This window comes from Salmo salar, chromosome 15 (assembly GCF_965601325.2).
Source record: "Salmo salar chromosome 15, fSalSal1, whole genome shotgun sequence".
In the NCBI taxonomy this organism is placed as follows: domain Eukaryota; kingdom Metazoa; phylum Chordata; class Actinopteri; order Salmoniformes; family Salmonidae; genus Salmo; species Salmo salar.
This window is the reverse complement of record NC_138305.1, coordinates 5,447,522-5,468,299: the sequence shown is the minus strand read 5'-3', so window position 1 is coordinate 5,468,299 and position 20,778 is coordinate 5,447,522. Positions and strand designations below refer to the sequence as shown.

The 20,778-nt window shown below is 46.0% G+C and overlaps 1 protein-coding gene across 2 annotated transcripts in view; it reads right to left on the bottom strand.

The window, feature by feature from the left end:
* LOC106570858 (AP-4 complex accessory subunit RUSC2) overlaps positions 1-19,368 on the bottom strand; it is a 56,132-nt gene extending 36,764 nt beyond the window's left edge. For both annotated transcript variants that reach the window (XM_014143426.3, XM_014143427.3), the window contains exons 1-4: positions 19,209-19,368; positions 2,246-3,868; positions 1,690-1,983; positions 39-618 (exon numbers count right to left, since the gene is read on the bottom strand). In XM_014143426.3, the coding sequence (XP_013998901.3) occupies positions 39-618; positions 1,690-1,983; positions 2,246-3,664 (2,293 nt within the window). In that variant the 5' untranslated portion in view covers positions 3,665-3,868; positions 19,209-19,368. The remainder of the gene's footprint in view (positions 1-38; positions 619-1,689; positions 1,984-2,245; positions 3,869-19,208) is intronic.
* Between the last annotated feature and the right edge of the window lie 1,410 nt (positions 19,369-20,778).

Genomic DNA, 20,778 nt, shown 5'->3' with positions numbered 1-20,778 from the left:
ACATGTAATATAATTATTATTTTAACCAGTGTTCTTACCTTCGGCCTTGGAGCGTGTCTCTCTGGCGCCACCACCAGGTGAGTGGCGGTCCACACTGCCCTGGCTGTAGCAGCGCTGGAAGGGCAAACTTTGGCTGTGGCTAGGACCCTGACCCAGGCCCTCCAGGATGGGGGAGAAGTCGGCCGAGGAGTGGGAGTGGGCTGAGTGGGTGGAGGAGAAGGGATCTGTACATCCCCCCATCCTAAGAGAAGGAGAGCCAGTGCTTCCTCCATTTTTCCTCTTGCTCCTGGCAATCTCTGCAAAGGAAGTGACCCGCGGCAGAGGGGGCGGGCCCAGGTGGGCGGTGCCCTCACTGAGACGGACAGGGCAGCTCAGCATGCGCTCCAATGAGCCAAGCCGAGGGGGCGGGGACATGTCCAGGTTCCGGTCGTAGCTACGGGAACGGGGGCGGCTGGGCCCACCTCCGATGGGTCCTCGGCCAACCACAGGAGGGGAGATGTTGACGTACACCTGGCCCTCAATGATTGGATCTGAACAGGCTCCACCCATCTGCTGCTGCTGATTCCTCTTCTTCCCGTCCTGCTCGTCTTCATCATTTTCTTCCTCATCTTCATGACGCTGGGTAGAGAAGACAGAGAAGGCTTAGAATAAAAGACAAAGAATCGAACACATTCTTGGATCAATGTCAAACAGGGCTCATGTAGAAGGAATAGTGTTTGGATCTCATGCTTGATACAGCAGACACTTACATAAATAATACATTTGAGTAGAGCCTTGTTTGTTTTGGATCAAACTACATTGGAAGTTGATCTCTTCCATTCTCTGCCATTGTGTTAAATAGAAACTCATCAGTTCGTATGATCAAGCTCTCAATCTAAATGAAAGGAATAATTGATACTTGTTTGACTAGTCTTTAGCTTTTCAGCATCATTAAATCTCCTACATGGGCCAGTCATAGTCATTCTCTTGAGAGCACTCGCATTGCTGATACAGCTCATCAATAAGCTAGCTTTACTTTCCAGGCTGTTATTATAAATGTACATTTGCCTGCCTGGTTAAATATAGTGTACTATACAGGGACAACGGTGCCACTCGGGATGAAGCCTTAGTCTTCAGTGTGGTGTAATGCCAGTCATACTCATGTGTTGTAATGTTGACACTATTAAGATACAGGTCTATTTATAGTAGCTATCAGAGTTACAGTCTGGGATTATTTTAGCTCTCTGTGGCTCCAGTCATAATGTTTATATTTATTTAACCTTTATTTAACCAGGGCCCATAGTGCACTGTAAGTAATACGGTGCCATTTGAGACGCACATACTCTCCAGGAATACTCCATTACAGATTACCCAGCTGCCTCAGTAGACGACAATAAAACATTCCTTTCCCTTCAACAGTAGTGGATGGTTGTACTGATCTGAAACCAGCTGCCCTCCAGTAGAGGACTTCCCCTTCAACAGTAGTGGATGGTTGTACTAATCTGAAACCAGCAGCCCTCCAGTAGGGGACTTCCCCTTCAACAGTAGTGGATGGTTGAACTGAACTGAAACCACTTTGATATGGCCTGGAACGGGACTTGAACCAACAACCTTCCAGTAACTGATCCACCTCTTTAACCTATCTATCAACCCTCATTCAAATAACACTATGTCTGATTCTGAACTGAACTAATATCCTACTCCACTCACCTGTGATGACTCTCCTCCCTCCTCCTCTTCCTCTTCCTCTTCCTCCTCCTCCTCCCCCTCCTCCTCCTCCTCCTCCTCCTCCTCCTCTCCCCCCGGTGGCCGCCTGAACAGGTAGTATTCGGTTGGCTGGGTGGCGGTGGGTGTGTCAGGGGCAGGGCTATCCTTGCTGTGCTCGTCAGAGCAGCTGGTAACCGACGTGGAGCTTCCCGCAGGGCTCGGGGGTGACGGAGACGAAAGGTCACAGGTCACCAGCTTGTAGTAGTTCTGGGTGGTTACCACCAGACGCGCCTGGCTCTGCAGAAGAAGTTGGAGAAGAAGAAGAAGAGAAAGAAGACTTTATTGTACACAAAGGTTTAGACTAAGTGAATTTTGACACTCAGCTTGGAGAGGATGGAGCACAGAGCAGCCATACTACACCACCCAGCAAGCACTTTTAGTAGTTAAATGTCTAGCTCAACAGCAGGACATAGCAGCTAGGATTTGACACTGTAAAGCACTTTGTGACAACTTCTGATGTAAAAAAGGGCTTTATAAAATACATTTGATTGATTTATACCTGCAGACAGGACATGAGGTCACTTCCTGAGTCGGAGTGGGGGGGGTGATAGGAGTTGCAGTTGGCGTCCAGGTCTAGAGCCCCCTGGTGTTCAGCTGAGCAGGTGCAGGAGGAGGTGGTGGGGTGAGGGTGAGAGTGGGGTTCGATGAGTAACGGCAGGGTGTTGTTGGAGGGGCAGGGGGGTTGTTGAGAGTGGAGGTGGGGGGGTTCGGTGGGGGAGGTGTGGAGGTCTAGGTAGAATGCCCCCCCACCTGCGGAGCCTCTTCGGCTCCCTGCCTCCTCATCCAGCACTGAGCAGATGCAGACAGAGGAGGTGCAAGATTGGTCGGTGGAGCTGTTGAGGTTGGTGGTCGTGGTGGCCAGAGGTGGCGGCTTGGTAGAGGTTGCCGGGACGCTGTTGTTCATGTTATTATAGATGGCGCTGAAGTTAACCAGCACGCCATCTGAGCTGTTACAGGAAGAGTCGCTGGCGTAGCCCAGCTGGCGTTCCGACAACTCTGAAAATGGTTCCGGAAAGTGTTCAAGATACGTCTGGGAGAGGCCGCAGCAGGAGTCAGCTTGGCTACTGCCCCGTCCCCCACCCCTCACTGGGTGATCCTCCTCCTCATCCTCACCCCACTCCTGCTCTCCGCAGTCCATGGAGAGGGTGGAGCCACTGCTGCCATGGAGACGTGGACTGTCCAATCCCAGCAGGTCCAGGCCCTCCAGGTGGGTGGAGAGATCAGAGGACCCGCCCCTAAGGGAGTCCAGCCTCCCTGAGCAGCCCCAAGAGTGCTTACCCAGGGTGCTGTGCAACAGGAAGGGCTTGTGTGTGGTGGACCCCAGGTCGTGGAGGTGAAAGGGTGCAATCCCGTCTCCCTTCTCGTCCAGGGCGGAGTTTGTATCGCCATGGAGATGAAAGGAGGAGTCTTCCAAGTAACCATTCAGGTTATCACCATCATCTTCCTCCTCTTCCTCATCCTCATCATCATCATCCTCCTCCGTGTTGAGCAGAAAAGGGTTGTGACGGAGCCGGAGTGGGTTGTTGACCTGTTCCCTTGGCTTCACCCTGGGCATAGTGTGGGCCACCATCACCATCACCTGGTCCTCGCAGTTACTGGACGTCACCGACGAATCATCGCTCCCCGTGCTGCCTCCTCTCCCTCCTCCTCCTCCATCTCCCTCTCCTCCTCCTCCTCCTCCTGTGGAGGTCTGGATGAGGCTGCTGTACACCAGGGCTTCCCTCTGGAGTACATCCTGCTCAGGAAGGGAGGTGGTGCGGCTCAAGCCCAGGGTTTCTGTGTAGCTGAAAGGGTTTGATCTCTTCAGGGACCCCCCTCCCCCACCACAGCCCTGCCGCCCCCCAGTCACCTGACAGTGTACCAGGGGGATGTGGTGAACGATCAGGGTCTCGCCAGACAGCTTGGGGGGGCTGTCCATGGTCCCTGGGTGTACCTGGGTATAGGGGTTCAGACAGGGGGCAGGGGGAAAGGCTGTGTGGGTGCTGGGGTGGGGGTGTAGGGTATGTGGAGGGGTATCGGACAGGGAGTTGGTTCAGTGGTTAGATGCTAGACCCAAGGCTCCAGGGCCTGGAATGTTGAAGGAGAGGTCATGGAAATTGACTCTGTGGTCTGAGTGGAACATCTGGAAGAGAGAGAGAGCGAGAGCGAGAGAGAGAGAGAGAGAGAGAGAGAGAGAGAAAGAGCGAGAGAGATAGTATTAGAGAAACACACTATCACACAATTTCAAAAATACTTATATCAATGTGATATATGAAGATCTTAAGAAACGTGTGGTTTGGCTCCAAAAGACACTATCCTTAATTAACCTGTCTGGGCTAGCGGGCAGTATTTTCACAGCCGGATGAAAAACGTACCCAGAAACTAGAATATGCATATTATAAGTAGATTTTGATAGAGAACACTCTGAAGTTTCTAAAACTGTTTGAATGGTGTCTGTGAGTATAACAGAACTCATATGGCAGGCAAAAACCTGAGAAAAAGTCAACCAGGAAGTGGAGGATCTGAGAATTGTAGTTCTTCTTTCTAGTCCTTTTCAAAACTACAGTATCTGTGGGGTTACGTTGCACTTCCTAAGGCTTCCATTGGCTGTCAAAAGCCTTCAGAAAGTAGTTTGAGCATTCTCCTGTCACTGGGCAGATAATAGGAGCTCAGTTACTGAGTGGACTGCCTGGCAACAAAGGGATTGGATATGCTCGATCCCGCGAGCAAAATGTTCATTCTTTTTCTCCTTGAATGAATACGCTATTGTCCGGTTGGAATATTATCACAATTTTACGTTAAAAATACCATAAAGATTTATTTTAAACAGCGTTTGACATGCTTCTAAGTACGGTAATGTAACATTTTGACTTTTTGTCTCTGGTACCGCACTCGCGCGTTATGCCTTTGGAGAGTGCTCTGAACGCACGAACAAAACGGAGGTATTTGGACATGAATATGGATTATTTCTAACAAAAACAACATTTCTTGTGGAAGTAGCAGTCCTGGGAGTGCATTCTGATGAAGATCAGCAAAGGTAAGAGAATATTTCTAATACTAATTCTGAGTTTAGTTTGCCCCGAACTTGGCGGGTGTCTGTATAGCTTTCTGTGATGGCGAGCTATGTACTCAGAATATTGAAAAATGTGCTTTCTACATAAAGCTATTGTCACGACTTCTACTGAAGTTGATGCCCCTCCTTGTTCGGGTGGTGTTCAGCGGTCGACGTCACCGGCCTTCTAGCCACCATTGATCAGTTTTTTATTTTCCATTGGTTTTGTCTGGTCTCTTTACACACCTGTTTCATATCCCAGTAATTATATGTTGTGTATTTAACCCTCTGATTCCCCTCATTTCTCTGTCGGTGATTGTTTGTTTGTTATGTACGTGTTGTTTCTATATCGGTGTGCGACGGGTTATTGTTTTACCCAGATTCTTTTCTACGTTGGTTTTTGGAAATAAATATTCCATTTTTTAAACCACTCTGTTTTCTCCTGCGCCTGACTTCCCTGCCACCTACATACACAGACTATGACAGCTATTTTAAAATCTGACACAGCGGTTGCATCCAGGAGTAGTCTATCTATAATTCTTTAAATAATTGTTATATATTTTGTCAACGTTTATGATGAGTATTTTTGTAAATTGATGTGCACATTCACCGGAGGGTTGGTGGGAATACATTTTCTGAACATCACGCGCCAATGTAAAATGCTGTTTTTGGATATAAATATGAACTTTATCGAACACAACATACATGTATTGTGTAACATAATGTTCTAGGAGTGTCATCTGATGAAGATCGTCAAAGGTTAGTGCTTCATTTAGCTGTGTTTTGGGTTTTATTGACACGTCCGTGCTTGGAAAATGGCTGTGTGATTATTTTTGTCTATGTACTCTCCTAACATAATCTAATGTTTTGCTTTCGCTGTAAAGCCTTTTTGAAATCGGACAATGTAGTTACATCAAGGAGAAGTGTATCTTTAAAATGGTGTAAAATAGTTGTATGTTTGAGAAAGTTGAATTATGACATTTTGTTGTTTTTGAATTTGCCGCCCTGATATTTCACTGGCTGTGTCCCGCAGGTGGGACACTAGCGTCCCACGTAGCCCATAGAAGTTAACATTAACATCACATTATTGGTCCCAAATTTGACTTTAACCCACCCCCTCCAAAGACACATACAGTACATACAAGTTTAGGAGAGGTGCAGGGGGCTACCACCCGGGGCACCCTGGGAGCTGTAGTTGTGTGGGATTGAGTGCCTTGCTAAAGGCACAACGGCAGGCAATGGAATCTAGGATTTGATACCAGCTGATTCGAACTCTGATGATTCGACAACCCCCTGCTGATCCAGACAGAGTGGTATTAATCGGCAACACCGGACACTGTCAATTGGCTTTGTCAGAAATGGCACCTTTATAGCGCTCTAGTTGTAGTCATTGCTACATACTGTACATCTGATTTTCCCAACCGATTTTTCCGGTAGGACCCGGGATTCAAACTGGCAACACTCTGGTAGCTGGCTTGCTTGTCAAACCGCTAGGCTACCTGCCGCCAGTCTTAAATAATTAGTCTTGTCATTCAGTTCGGCAGTGAATGACACATGAGTCACTGCCACGTGAGGTGGAATCAGTGAGGTCCTCTCCTCTCTCTACCACAGCTACATCAGACTGTCAAACAGGCCTATGAGCTCACCCATCTCATTTGAGCTCACAGATCTTAGACTTCCACAATATTTTCATACTTTCATCACTAACAACTACTCAAATCCATTGGATATGCGTACATTCAGACAGCTTCCTCATAAGCACCCTGACACAGGGGCAGACTAATCCAGACTCAACACCTACTCAGGAGGAGTAATCCCAACTCAGAAATAATCCTAGAAAGATGAATCATCCTGAAGGAAGAAAGAGTCAGAGAAAGACACAGACAGACAGACAGACAGACAGACAGACAGACAGACAGACAGACAGACAGACAGACAGACAGACAGACAGACAGACAGACAGACAGACAGACAGACAGACAGACAGACAGACAGACAGACAGACAGACAGACAGACAGACAGACAGACAGACAGACTACTGACTGACTGACAGTAGTCTGACTGACTACAGGATAAAATAAAAACCCTCCAACCCAAAAAGGCCTGTGGTGTTGATGGTATCCTCAATGAAATTATAAAATATACAGACAAAAAATTCCAATTGGCTATACTAAAACTCTTTAACATCATCCTTAGCTCTGGCATCTTCCCCAATACTTGGAACCAAGGACTGATCACCCCAATCTACAAAAGTGGAGACAAATTTGACCCCAATAACAGCTGTGGGATATGCGTCAACAGCAACCTTGGGAAAATCCTCTGCATTATCATTAACAACAGACTCGTACATTTCCTCAGTGAAAACAATGTACTGAGCAAATGTCATATTGGCATTTTACCAAATTATTGTACGACAGACCACATATTCACCATGAACACCCTAATTGACAAACAAACAAACCAAAACAAAGGCAAAGTCTTCTCATGCTTTGTTGATTTCAAAAAAGCCTTTGACTCAATTTGGCATGAGGGTCGGCTATACAAACTGATGGAAAGTGGTGTTGGCGGAAAACATACGTCATTATAAACTCCATGTACACAAACAACAAGTGTGCGGTTAAAAACACACACAGAGATGCAGCTTAAGCCCCACCCTCTTCAACATATATATCAACGAATTGGTGAGGGCACTAGAATAGTCTGCAGCACCCGGCTTCACCCTACTAGAATCTGATGTCAAATGTCTACTGTTTGCTGATGATCTGGTGCTTCTGTCACCAACCAAGGAGGGCCTACAGCAGCACCTAGATCTTCTGCACAGATTCTGCCAGACCTGGGCCCTGACAGTAAATCTCAGTAAGACCAAAATAATGGTGTTCCAAAAAAGGTCCAGTCGCCAGGACCACAAATACAAATTCCATCTAGACAACGTTGCCCTAGAGCACACAAAAAACTATACATACCTTGGCCTAAACATCAGCGCCACAGGTAACTTCCACAAAGCTGTGAACGATCTGAGAGACAAGGCAAGAAGGGCCTTCTATGCTATCAAAAGGAACATAAAATTCGACATACCAATTAGGATCTGGCAAAAAATATTTGAAAAAGTTATAGAACCCATTGCCCTTTATGGCTGTGAGGCGATCCGCTCACTAACAAAGAATTCACAAAATGTGACAAACACCAAATTGAGACTCTGCATGCAGAATTCAGTAAAAATATCCTCTGTGTACAACGTAAAACACCAAATAATGCATGCAGAGCAGAATTAGGCCAATACCCGCTAATTATCAAAATCCAGAAAAGAGCCGTTAATTAAATTCTACAACCACCTAAAAGGAAGCGACTCCCAAACCTTCCATAACATAGCCATCACCTACAGAGAGGTTAACCTGGAGAAGAGTCCCCTAAGCAAGCTGGTCCTAGGGCTCTGTCACAAACAAACAGACCCCACAGAGCCCCAGAAGAGCAACACAATTAGACCTAACCAAATCATGTGAACACAAAAAGATAATTACTTGACACATTGGAAGGAATTAACAAAAAAACTGAGCAAACTAGAATGCTATTTGGCCCTAAACAGAGAGTACACAGTGGCAGAATACCTGACCACTGTGACTGACCCAAACTTAAGGAAAGCTTTGACTACGTACAAACTCAGTGAGCATAGCCTTGCTATTGAGAAAGGCCGCCGTAGGCAGACCTGGCTCTCAAGAGAAGACAGGCCATGTGCACACTGCCCACAAAATGAGGTGGAAACTGAGCTGCACTTCCTAACCTCCTGCCCAACGTATGACCATATTAGAGACACATATTTCCCTCACATTACACAGATCCACAAAGAATTCGAAAACAAACCCGATTTTGATAAACTCCCATATCTACTGGGTGAAATACCACAGTATGCCATCACAGCAGCAAGATGTGTGACCTGTTGCCACAAGGGCAACCAGTGAAGAACAAACACCATTGTAAATACAACCCATATTTATGTTTATTTATTTTCCCTTTTGTACATTAACCATTTGCACATCGTTACAACACTGTATATATGCATAATATGACATTTGTAATGTCTTTATTCTTTTGGAACTTCTGTGAGTGTAATGTTTACTCTTCATTTTTATAGTTTATTTCACTTTTGTATATTATCTACTTCACTTGCTTTGGCAATGTTCACATATGTTTCCCATACCAATAAAGCCCCTTGAATTGAATTGAATTGAATTGAATTGAGACAGAGACAGAGACAGAGATACATATAAATAGATGTTGACCTTTTAGAACAGAGACTGACAGTGCAGGTGTTGGTTAGAGACAGTAGACACACACACACACACACACACACACACACACACACACACACACACACACACACACACACACACACACACACACACACACACACACACACACACACACACACACACACACACACACTAGACAGTAGGCTGCTCTATCTGCTGAGCGAGCTACAGATTAGCATTGCAGGTCAAGTCCATTCAATTTTAGCGGGCAATTCCCAGGCTAACTGAAATGCCTCTCCTGCCAGGTGCAAGAATAACCCTTCAAACAGTGAATGATTAGCCACCTGACAGCTTCACTGTTGCTGAGTGTTCCTTGTATGATTCTGTTCCCAGAGAGGGAAAGTGGTGCTAACAGGATTAGCCTCGCCTATTAGCTTATTTAGCGCTCTGAGGACAAGCCAACAATCACCACACCAGATGCTAACAGCAATAGCCAAGTGTGTTAGCACACTGAGAACAAGCCAACAATCACCACACAAATTCAGACTAAAACTAACAGCATTAGCCTAATGTATAGCATTCACCCACCCACTGTTGACCATTGAAATGGGATTAAGGGATTGTCTGAAGGATCTGGTTGGGTTTAAATGTCCCATACTATTATTTTTAACCCTAAAAGTGACAACATATTTATAACCCTAAATGTGCCAACTGGGATAATTTAGAAAAATGTTAATTGGTAATGATTGCAAAGAGACAATGTCTGTCAAGAAATAACACTTTTTTTTTTATTAACCTTTTGTAACACAAGTAAATGGTTTTAATATACATTTCTGTATGTTTTTTTTAAATGTTTTGAACAGTGATTTTTGATCAATTTCATCCATAACAACTTTTCATGAAAACATTTGTTTCATTCAAATGTTGTGTTTCTGTGATACTCAGATGCTAAGAAACTGTCAATTGAGCTAAATCTGACATACTGTACCGGTACGACCTATGATGGCCACTGCTATGGGCGCAAGTGCCATCAGACTTTTAGCTCTAACTTTGCAACGCTATATGGGATATTAACTTAGCTCCAATTGTATCTGAAAGATAAGAGCCTACTTGGTATACACTGGAAGCTTCATATCTTTTTAGTATTTCTTTTGCCGTTATAGTGGCTGCCATGCCCTAATGGTCAAATCTGGGGCTGCTCCATATCTATATATTTTAAGAGTACTGTCACACCCTGATCTGTTTCACTTGTCTTTGTGCCGAAACCAACCGAGTTCCTGCGGGAATCATCAGCTACAGGTGACTCGTTTACCTACTCCCATTACTCGTACTCCCTTCTTTGTTATCCTGCTGTAGGGTGATCGGTCAAAGTCTCTCCGGGTGCTCATCGACTCTGGGGCAGATGAGAGTTTTATGGACTCTACCCTGGTATCTGAGCTAGGTATCTCCATACAACTCCACTCCATTCCCATGGACGCCAGAGCACTTGACAGCCACTCTATTGGCAGGGTCACGCACAGCACAGTTCCCAATAAACTGCGAGTATCAGGCAATCACAGTGAGTCCATACAGCTTCTCCTCATCAAATCTCCCCACGTCCCTGTTGTTTTGGGATTCTCATGGCTCCAGAAGCACAACCCCGTTATTGACTGGACTACGGGTTCAATCCTATGTTGGAGCCCATTCTGCCACTCACATTGCCTTAAGGTGGCTCAGCCTGCCCCGGAACGTCCGCCTCCAGGGTTATGTACAGCCTCGGATTTCTCTGCCGTTCCCGCAGAGTACCATGACCTGGAGGTTTTCAGCTAGGCTCGTGCTACCTCTCTTCCCCCACATTATCCTTACGACTGCAAAATTGACCTTCTCCCGGGCACCACACTGCCTCGAGGCCAGCTATATTGTGAGACAAAGGCCATGGAGAAGTACATTGAGGACTCTATGGCTGCCGGGAGCATTCGCTCTTCTGCCTCCCCTGCGTCCATGTATCGACTACCGGGGCCACAATGACATCACGGTTAAGAATCGTTACCCACTGCCACTCCTCTCTGCTTTCGAAACTCTCTAGGGGGCTACCATCTTTCCCAAGCTGGACCTACGGAATGCCTACCACTTTGTTCGAATACGTGACGGAGATGAGTGGAAGACGGCTTTCAACACTGCCAGTGGACATTATGAGTAACTGGTCATGCTGCTTGGGCTCACCAACAATCCCGCTGTTTTCCAGGCCCTGGTAAACGATGTTCTCCGGGACATGTTGAATCGTTTTGTGTTTGTCTACCTCGACGACATCCTTGTTTTCTCCCGTTCTGTCAAAGAACACGTTCTCCATATCTGACAAGTCCTTCAGCGCCTCCTGGAGAATCAGCTGTTTGTGAAAGCGAAGTGCAATTTTCACCGCTCTACTATCTCCTTTCTAGAATACGTCATCGCTGAAGGGAATGTCCAGACGGATCCTGAAAAGGTGAGGGCGGTGGTGGATTGGCCCCAACCCATGTCCAGGGTGCAGTTACAACGGTTCCTGGGGTTTGGTCATTTCCACTGCCGTTTCATTTGGGGCTACAGCACCCTGGCGGCTCCCCTTTCTGCAGTCACCTATCCCAAGGCACCATTCACATGGTCCCCAGCTGTTGACAGGGCATTTGTAGACCTTAAGCAGCGATTAACTACAGCCCCATCCTCATCCATCCGGACCCGGCCCGTCAGGTTGTGGTTGAGGTTGACGCTTCTGACGTGGGAGTCGGGGACGTCTTGTCCCAGCTGTCTGTCCAGGATCAAAAGCATCATCCCTTTGCCTTCCTGTTTCATTGTCTCAACTCCGTGGAAATGAACTATGACGTTGGGAACCAGGAACTTCAGACGGATAAAATGGCATTGGAGGAGTGGAGGCACTGGCTGGAAGAGGCGGAACATCCATTTTTGGTGTGGAGTGACCAGCCAAGCGCCTTACTCTAGGTAGGCCCGTTGGGCTCTGTTATTCACCAGGTTCAACTTCACCATCTCCTACCGCCCAGGGTCCCAAAATGTGAAGCCGTATGCCCTCTCTCACCTGTACAGTTCTGCTGCCACACCCTCTGAATCTGAGACCATCCTCCCTACCTCATGTCTTGCGGCTTCGGTTGTCTGGGGTATTGAGGTCCTGGTCCACAAGGCACAATGTTCCCAGCGGACCCTTGGGGGGGCCCGGCTAACCGGATGTTCTTCCCTGATTCGGCCTGGTCTCAGGTCCTGGAATGGGCTCATTCCTCCAGGCTTACCTGTCATCCTGGTGCCCATCAAACCCTGGCCTTCCTCCGACAACGCTTCAGGTGACCCGCTATGGTTCCTGATGTCTCGGCCTTCGTCGCTGCATGCACGGTGTGTGCTCAAAATATTACTCTGTGGCAAGCTCTGTCTGGCCTCCTTCAGCCACTCCCTGTTCCTCATTGCCCCTGTTCCCTTTTTCCCATGGATTTTGTCACTGGGCTCCCTACGTCAGATGGCAACATCACCATTCTTACTGTGGTGTACAGGTTCTCTAAAGCCACTCATTTCATCCCTCTCTCCAAGTTACCGTCAGCCAAGGAGACGGCCCAGCTCATGGTGCCGCATGTCTTCCGAATCCATGGACTCCCGGTCAACATTGTCTCTGATCGTGGTCCTCAGTTCTCGTCCCGATTCTGGAAGGCGTTCTGCACCCTTATTGGGTCGTCGTCAGTATGTCCTCTGGATTTCATCCCCAGTCCAACGGCCAGCCGGAGCGAGCCAATCAAGACATGGAAACGACACTTCAGTGTCTTGTCACTCTACCAACCCCACCACTTGGAGCCAGCAACTGGTCTGGGTGGAGTATGCTAGGAACACTCTTCCCTGCTCGGCCACTGGGCTCTCCCCTTTCGACTTCTCCATGGGATATCAGCCCCAGCTCTTCCCGGAGCAAGAAGTTGAAGTCAACAAACACTCAGCCCAGATGTTCGTCACCCTCAGCCCAGATGTTCGTCAGCTCGGTCGGCTCTTCTCAAGACCACCTCCAGGTACCGTTGACAAGCATCGGCAAACTTTCCCCCCGTTTCATTGGTCCTTTCCCCATCTCTAGAGTCCTTAATCCCACTGCTGTCCGTCTGTTGTTACCCCGTACCCTCCGTATACATCCTACTTTTCATGTGTCCAGGATTAAGCCCTTGTCTCACAGCTCTTTGTCTTGTGTTTCCAGGCCCACCCCTACTCCCCGTGTCATCGATGGCTATCCGGCGTACACAGTGAGACGTCTCCGGAGTGTTCGACCACGGAACAGGGGTTTCCGGCTATGAAACACACACAGGCGCACACACAAACACACACATGCAAAAATGCACGCAGACAGGACACAGGAACTCACACACACACACCAAACACCAAATAACCAATAAACACAATATGAAAACGTTGCGTCTGAATGAGGGCTGAAGTGTCAATACCCATCTCTGTCCAGGGTTGATGGTGAGCTCATGGATGTCCAACACATACAGGATGCTCCATTACAGACAACAGACAACAGAACAAACCCAAACTATTTTTTTACAAATAAACTGGGCTACGGCTCTGTGTTGTTGGGTCACTGGCAGGAATACACACAATCTTTTAGCTAGTCTATCACACGCCTCAATGACCTGGCCTTCTGTCTGTTTCTCTGAAAGCACTCTCCTCGAATATCCCCTGTCTGCTTCTATCTATCCACCCAGCGAGAGAAAGAAAGAGAGACAAAGAGAGAGAGATGGGGAGAGAGAGAGAGAGAGAGAGAGAGAGAGAGAAATAAGAGAGGCCACACAGGTTCTCTTGCCATGCCAATAAAGGAATTTGAACACACACACACACACACTTTAAGGGAAAGCTGCAAACAAAGGACATCATCCTCCTCCCTCCCCTCCCTCTGACCCGCTCCCTCCCTTTCTCACTCTTACATCATTAGTGTGAACAAAGGACATCATCCTCCTCCTCCCTCCCCTCCCTCTTCCCACTCCCTCTCTTCCTCGGGTCTTACATCATAAGGACAGGGCTGGGACTCAGAGCAGACCTTCCCAGAGACGGTGCACCCCGAGCAGCTACAGAGACAGCCAGCCATGGATATTATTACCAACACCACGGTGCCTTCAGAAAGTATTCACACCCCTTGACTTTTTACACATGTTGTTATATTACACCCTGAATTTACAATGGATTGTATTGAGCTTGTGTGTCACTAGCCTACACACAATACCCCATAATGTCAAAGTGGAATTGTGTTTTTAGAAATGTTTGCAAATTAATTCAAAATGACAAGCTGAAATGTCTTGAGTCAATAAGTATTCCTTTAGGTTTGCCTTTGTTATGGCAAGCCTAAATAAGTTCAGGAGTAAAAATGTGATTAATATGTCACATAATAACTTTCATGGACTCACTCTATGTGCAATAATAGTGTTTGTCACGCTCCTCTTCGTCTGAAGATATGGAGAAATCGCTGTCGGAAGAAGTGGACCAATACGCAGCGGGTTGCGTGCTCATCATATTTTATTTAAATGTGAACACCACGAAAAAACAAGAAACAATGACCGCCAGGAACAGTTTTGCAGGCTATACACAACGCAATGCAAAAACAACTACCCACAAACTACAACCAAAACACAAACCTATATATAGGACTCTCAGTCTGAGGCAACAGAAAACACCTGCCTCCAATTGAGAGTCCAACACCTAATTACTTAGACATAGAAATACAAAGAACTAGAATGAACCTAGAAATACAAAACATAGAACATAAACCAAAACCCGGAAATAATCAATCAAACACCCCTACAAAATTCACACTCAACCTAAACCATACAAAACAAATACCCTCTGCCACGTCCTGACCAAACTACAATAACAAATAACCCCTATACTGGTCAGGACGTGACAGTGTTCTACATGATTTTTGAATGACTACCTCAACTCTGTACCCCACACATACAATTATCTATAAGGTCCCTCAGTCTAGCAATTTCAAACACAGATTCAACAACAAAGACCAGGGAGGTTTTCCAATGCCTCACAAAGAAGGGCACCAATAGGTTAAAAACAAAGCAGATGCTGGATATATCCCTTTGAGCATGGTAAAGTTATTAATTACAGTTTGGATGGTGTATCAATACACCCAGTCACTGCAAAGATACAGGTGTCCTTCCTAACTCAGTTACCATAGAGGAAGGAAACAGCTCAGGGATTTCACCATGAGGCCAAAGGTGACTTTAAATAAGTTACAGAGTTTAATGGCTGTGATAGGAGAAAACTGAGGATGGATCAACAACATTGTAGTTACTCCACAATACTAACTTAAATGACAGAATGACAGTGAAAAGAAAACAAATATTACAGAACAAAAATATTCCAAAACATGCATCCTGTTTGCAATAAGGCAGTAAAGTAAAACTGAACAAAAACTAAGATATTAACTATGTGCTATGTTTGAGGGAAATCCAACAACACACCACTAAGTACCACTCTTCATATTTTCAAGCATGGTAGTGGCTGCATCATGTTATGGGTATGCTTGTCATCGGCAAGGACTAGGGAGTTTTTTTAGGATAAAAAGAAATGGAATAGAGCTAAGCCCAGCAAAATCCTAGAGGAAAACCTGGTTCAGTCTGCTTTCCAACAGACACTGGGAGACAAATTCACCTTTCAGCAGGACAATAGCCTAAAACACAAGGCCAAATATACACTGTTGCTTACCAAGATGACATTGAATATTCCTGAGTGGCCTAGTTACAGTATTGACTTAAATGATCACCAACCAACTTGACAGAGCTTGAAGAATTTTAAAAAGAAGAATGCGCAAATTGTGTACAATCCAGGTGTGAACAGCTCTTAGAGACAGAAAGACTGTCAGCTCTAATCGCTGCCAAATGTGATTCTAACATGTATTGACTAGGGGTGTGAATACTTATGTAAATGAGATATTTCTGTATTTCATTTTCAATACATTTGCAAAAAAAATTCTAAACATGTTTTCACTTTGACATTATGGGGTATTATTGTGTGTAGATGGGTGAGAAAAAGCATCAATTTAATCCATTTTGAATACAACACAACAAAATGTGGAATAAGTCAAGGGGTATGAATACTTTCTGAAAGCACTGTCCCTCCCTACGTCTCTGATAGAGCCCCCAGATACAACGACAAGTCACTACCAACCCAGTCCCTTCCTTGTCCATATCTCTTTCTCTCCCTCCCTCCCTCCCTCCCTCCCTCCCTCCCTCCCTCCCTCCCTCCCTCCCCTCCCTCCCTCCCTCCCTCCCTCCCTCCCTCCTCTATCTCTACCACTATTCTCCATCCTCTCTCCCTCCCACCTCCCACCTCTCTCCCTCAAACCTCTCTCCCTCATCCTCTCTCCCTCCTCTCTCTCCCTCCTCTCTCCCTCAATCTTCTCTCTTTCCCTCCTCTCTCCCTCCCTCCCTTTCTCCCACCTCTCTCCCTTCCTCCTCTCTCCCACCTCTCTACACCTCCCACCTCTCTCTCACCTCTCCCACCTCTCTCCCTCAACACTCTCCCTCCCTCTCAAGAGTTCTTTCCCTTACCTGACTATAAGAAGATTACTCTCTTTACGTAACATAGTAGCTTGATGTACAAGTTGCCTCTAGTGAAATGTCTACTAAGTATACTGTAGGTAAACACAGGTAAGTAGAGCATGCAGCTCCCTCTCTAGTTCTCTCTAATGCAGGGTGAAAGATGTATCTCTGTTATATTGTGATGTGTTGACATTCTGCTGACTTAGAAAGGGAAAGGAAATAGCTGCACATTCCGTAGATCAGATGAAGTAAATGTAATTATAATAATTAGCCAATGACAGCAAGCTGACTTCATCAGGGTTCCTCAATATTCTGCAGCCTCACATCTATCAGGCTTTGGGACTGCTGATACAGTGTTTCTCAACATTCTGTAGCCTCACATCTATCAGGCTTTGGGACTGCTGATACAGTGTTTCTCCCCTCTCCTCCCCTATTTTCTCCTCTCCCCTGTCTCATAAGAAATACACTGGATGTAATACAATGTCTTATACAGCCTGATAGACATATGCACACACACACCCACCCACCCACCCACAGACACCCACACCCACAACCCACCCGCCCGCCCGCCCACCAACCTACCCAAACCCCACCAATACACACACACACACACACACACACACACACACACACACACACACACACACACACACACACACACACACCTACCCCCCCCCCCCCCCACACACACACACACACACACACCTACCCCCCCCCCCCCACACACACACACACCTACCCCCCCCCCCCCACACACACCTACACACACACACACACCCACCCACCCACAGACACCCACACCCACACACCTAACCCACCCGCCCGCCCACCAACCTACCCAAACCCCACCAATACACACACACACACACACACACACACACACCTACCCCCCCCCACACACACACACACACCTACACACCACACACACACACACACACACACACACACACACACACACACACACACACACACACACACACCTACCCACCCCACCAATCCACCAATGACAAGGTGTTTCAAAGCCTTATCCTTTACCCTCACCTCCTACAGACACCCAGTCTGTTTCTGTCTCAAAATCCTGTAGAGCTTTGATGTAATCATTCCCTGCTATAGAGCCAGGACAAGTGATAACTTGATCGACCAGGGACGAGACAGACAAAGTTAAGCCGCAGCTGGGCTGCTTAAGGCCGGGGGCGACACGCCCGGACATGTGTCCGCCTGTCCGGGTTATGGGAGACATTCCCCGGTAGACCTACATACATTTAAAGCTAAGAAGCAGCAGCGTGGTAGCATAGGCCTGCTTTTGAAATGATGTAATCGCCCTGTCTGTGTTGAGCAGATATCACATCAGACATGAAAGTTCCTGACAGACAGAACTATGATGGGAAAATGCGGGATACATAACGGGACGATACGCAGCAGCACAGAAACGCTTGGTTGCATCTCGCTCTGTCTCTCGATAGAGGTTTAATAGGTCACATGGCAATGAAAACACCCAGAAGCCAAAGGGAAATATGGGGCAAGAAAAAGCGCTGCCTTTGTTATCGCAATATAGAACATTTCTGATAGCAGACCAAGTGATCCATCATATTAATATATCGGTGATATGAGTCATACGAGCCGGAATATTTTTTGATAAATCCATCGCTTACGCTATAGAGCATCTATCCTATCACATAGACCTACGCTATACTCTCACTAATCGATAACACAGTAAATACAGTGTATCCATAATTGAACAACGTGGATATCTTGTTATGTTAACATCTGTTAATATTTCCGCGTTAGCGTTGACGTGCACTGTCTATTCCCCAAAACAACAATATAAATATCCCCAATATCACTCCTCCCATCTGTGGTGATCACTGGGAATGCGCGCACCCAAATCGATACAATGATGGTTTTGGAGACAATGTAACTGGGTATGCTATAGGAAAGGCCCGTTACATGGCAATGTATGATTCCTTTCCAGTCCCAGAAAGGCTACAAAGAAAATATTCAATACTCTAGTCTTAAACATCCACAAAAGTACCGAACGTGTCAAGAACATTTTTGTCCGTTGTTTCTGTTTAGTTTAGAATGTAGATGACAGGACTATGTTATTATGTAGCCCAGCTTCCACCATCATCATCCACCGCCCCGTACCGTGTGTCAAACAGCTTCCTCGCCTTTGTAAGGATTCAGTGCGAGATGATGGCACATGGGCAATGTCTGTTTATCTTGTTATTTAACCACATAGCCAAGAATCAATCACTCGGTTTCTCACCAATATTGCGATATAATACACATATGTGCCATGCATTGTCATTAAGATGGCGTTAATTAGGCCTAATGGAGGTTGCGCTGTGTTGTCGCGAGCACTAGAGTCTAATGTCTTTGGATAAAGAGTCGAGATCAGAAAATCAACAATGGGATTAAACAACACACGATTAAAAAGTTTACATTCCAAACGATCTAGGCATGTCAATAACCGCATTTGTTTTGACAGAAGACCCGCTTTTACTGCGCCTTTACCGTTATGATGCTACGGCATCATTTTCCAGCTTCCCATTCAATGCTGTCCAAGCAATTCTGCATTGCTTCTCCCTCTCTCCCCATTATATCCCAACCTTCTATTAGAAAGCCACGAAGGCGACTATACTTACGTTTAAGCAGGTTGTCAACGATGATATTATTATCGTGTCAATAGTATCCACATGTCAAATGTTGTCAATAACCACGGGTATAATATGCCTAATCCTAGACGAATGGAACATGTTTTTTTCAGCCCGCGAGCAGCAGCGTTGCAGCCCTCCACAGCGCAGCAGCGGCGTAGAACGGGACTCTTACGTCAACACCGATTCAGCTCTACTCTCCCGCATAGGGATTCGGTTAGGCCCAATACGGAGAGGATCAAGTAAAATACCTGTATCTCTAGCTTCCTGGAGGCTGGTTTCCAATTTATGGGCAACCTGCGGGGGGGGGGGGGGGGGGGGGGGGGGGGCTTTTATTGGCATGGGAAACATATGTTAACATTGCCAACGCAAGTGAGTTAGATAATACACAAAAGTGAAATAAACTATAAAAATGAAGAGTAAACATTACACTCACAGAAGTTCCAAAAGAATAAAGACATTACCAATGTCATATTATGTCTATATACAGAGCTGTAACGATGTACAAATGGTTAAAGTACAAAAGGGAAAATAAATAAACATAATATGGGTTGTATTTACAATGGTGATTGTTCTTCACTGGTTGCCCTTTTCTTGTGACAACAGGTCACACATCTTGCTGCTGTGATGGCATACTGTGGCATTTCACCCAGTAGATATGGGAATTTATCAAAATTGGGTTTGTTTTAGAATTCTTTGTGGATCTGTGTAATCTGAGGGAAATATGTGTCTCTAATATGGTCATACATTTGGCAGGAGGTTAGGAAGTGCAGCTCAGTTTCCACCTCATTTTCTGGGCAGTGTGCACATGGCCTGTCTTCTCTTGAGAAGCAGGTCTGCCTACGGCGGCCTTTCTCAATAGCAAGGCTATGCTCACTGAGTCTGTACATAGCAAAGCCTTCCTTAAGTAGGGGTCAGTCACAGTGGTCAGGTATTCTGCCACTGTGTACTCTCTGTTTAGGGACAAATAGCATTCTAGTTTGCTCAGTTCTTTTGTTAATTCTTTCCAATGTGTCAAGTAATTATCTTTTTGTTTTCTCATGATTTGGTTGGGTCTAATTGTGTTGCTGTCCTGCGGCTCTGTGGGGTGTGTTTGTGAACAGAGCCCCAGGACCAGCATGCGTAGGGGACTCTTCTCTCTCTCTCCCTCTTTCAATTCAAGGGGCTTTATTGGCGTGGGAAACATATGTTAACATTGCCAAAGCAAATGAAGTAGATAATATACAAAAGTGAAATAAACAAAAATGAACAGTAAACATTACACTCACATTACACTCTCTCCCTCTCTAACTAGCTGTCACGTTCGTCGTAGGAAGGAGACCAAAGCGCAACGTGGGTATCGTTCCACATCTTTTATTTTAATGTGAAATTTTGTAAAACAAACAATAAACTACAAACAAAACACAAACTGTGACGAAAGAGGTGCAACATGCACTAACTCAAAATAATCTCCCACAAACACAGGTGGGAAAAACAACTACTTAAATATGATCCCCAATTAGAGACAACGATGACCAGCTGCCTCTAATTGGGGATCATACAAAAATCCCAACATTGAAAA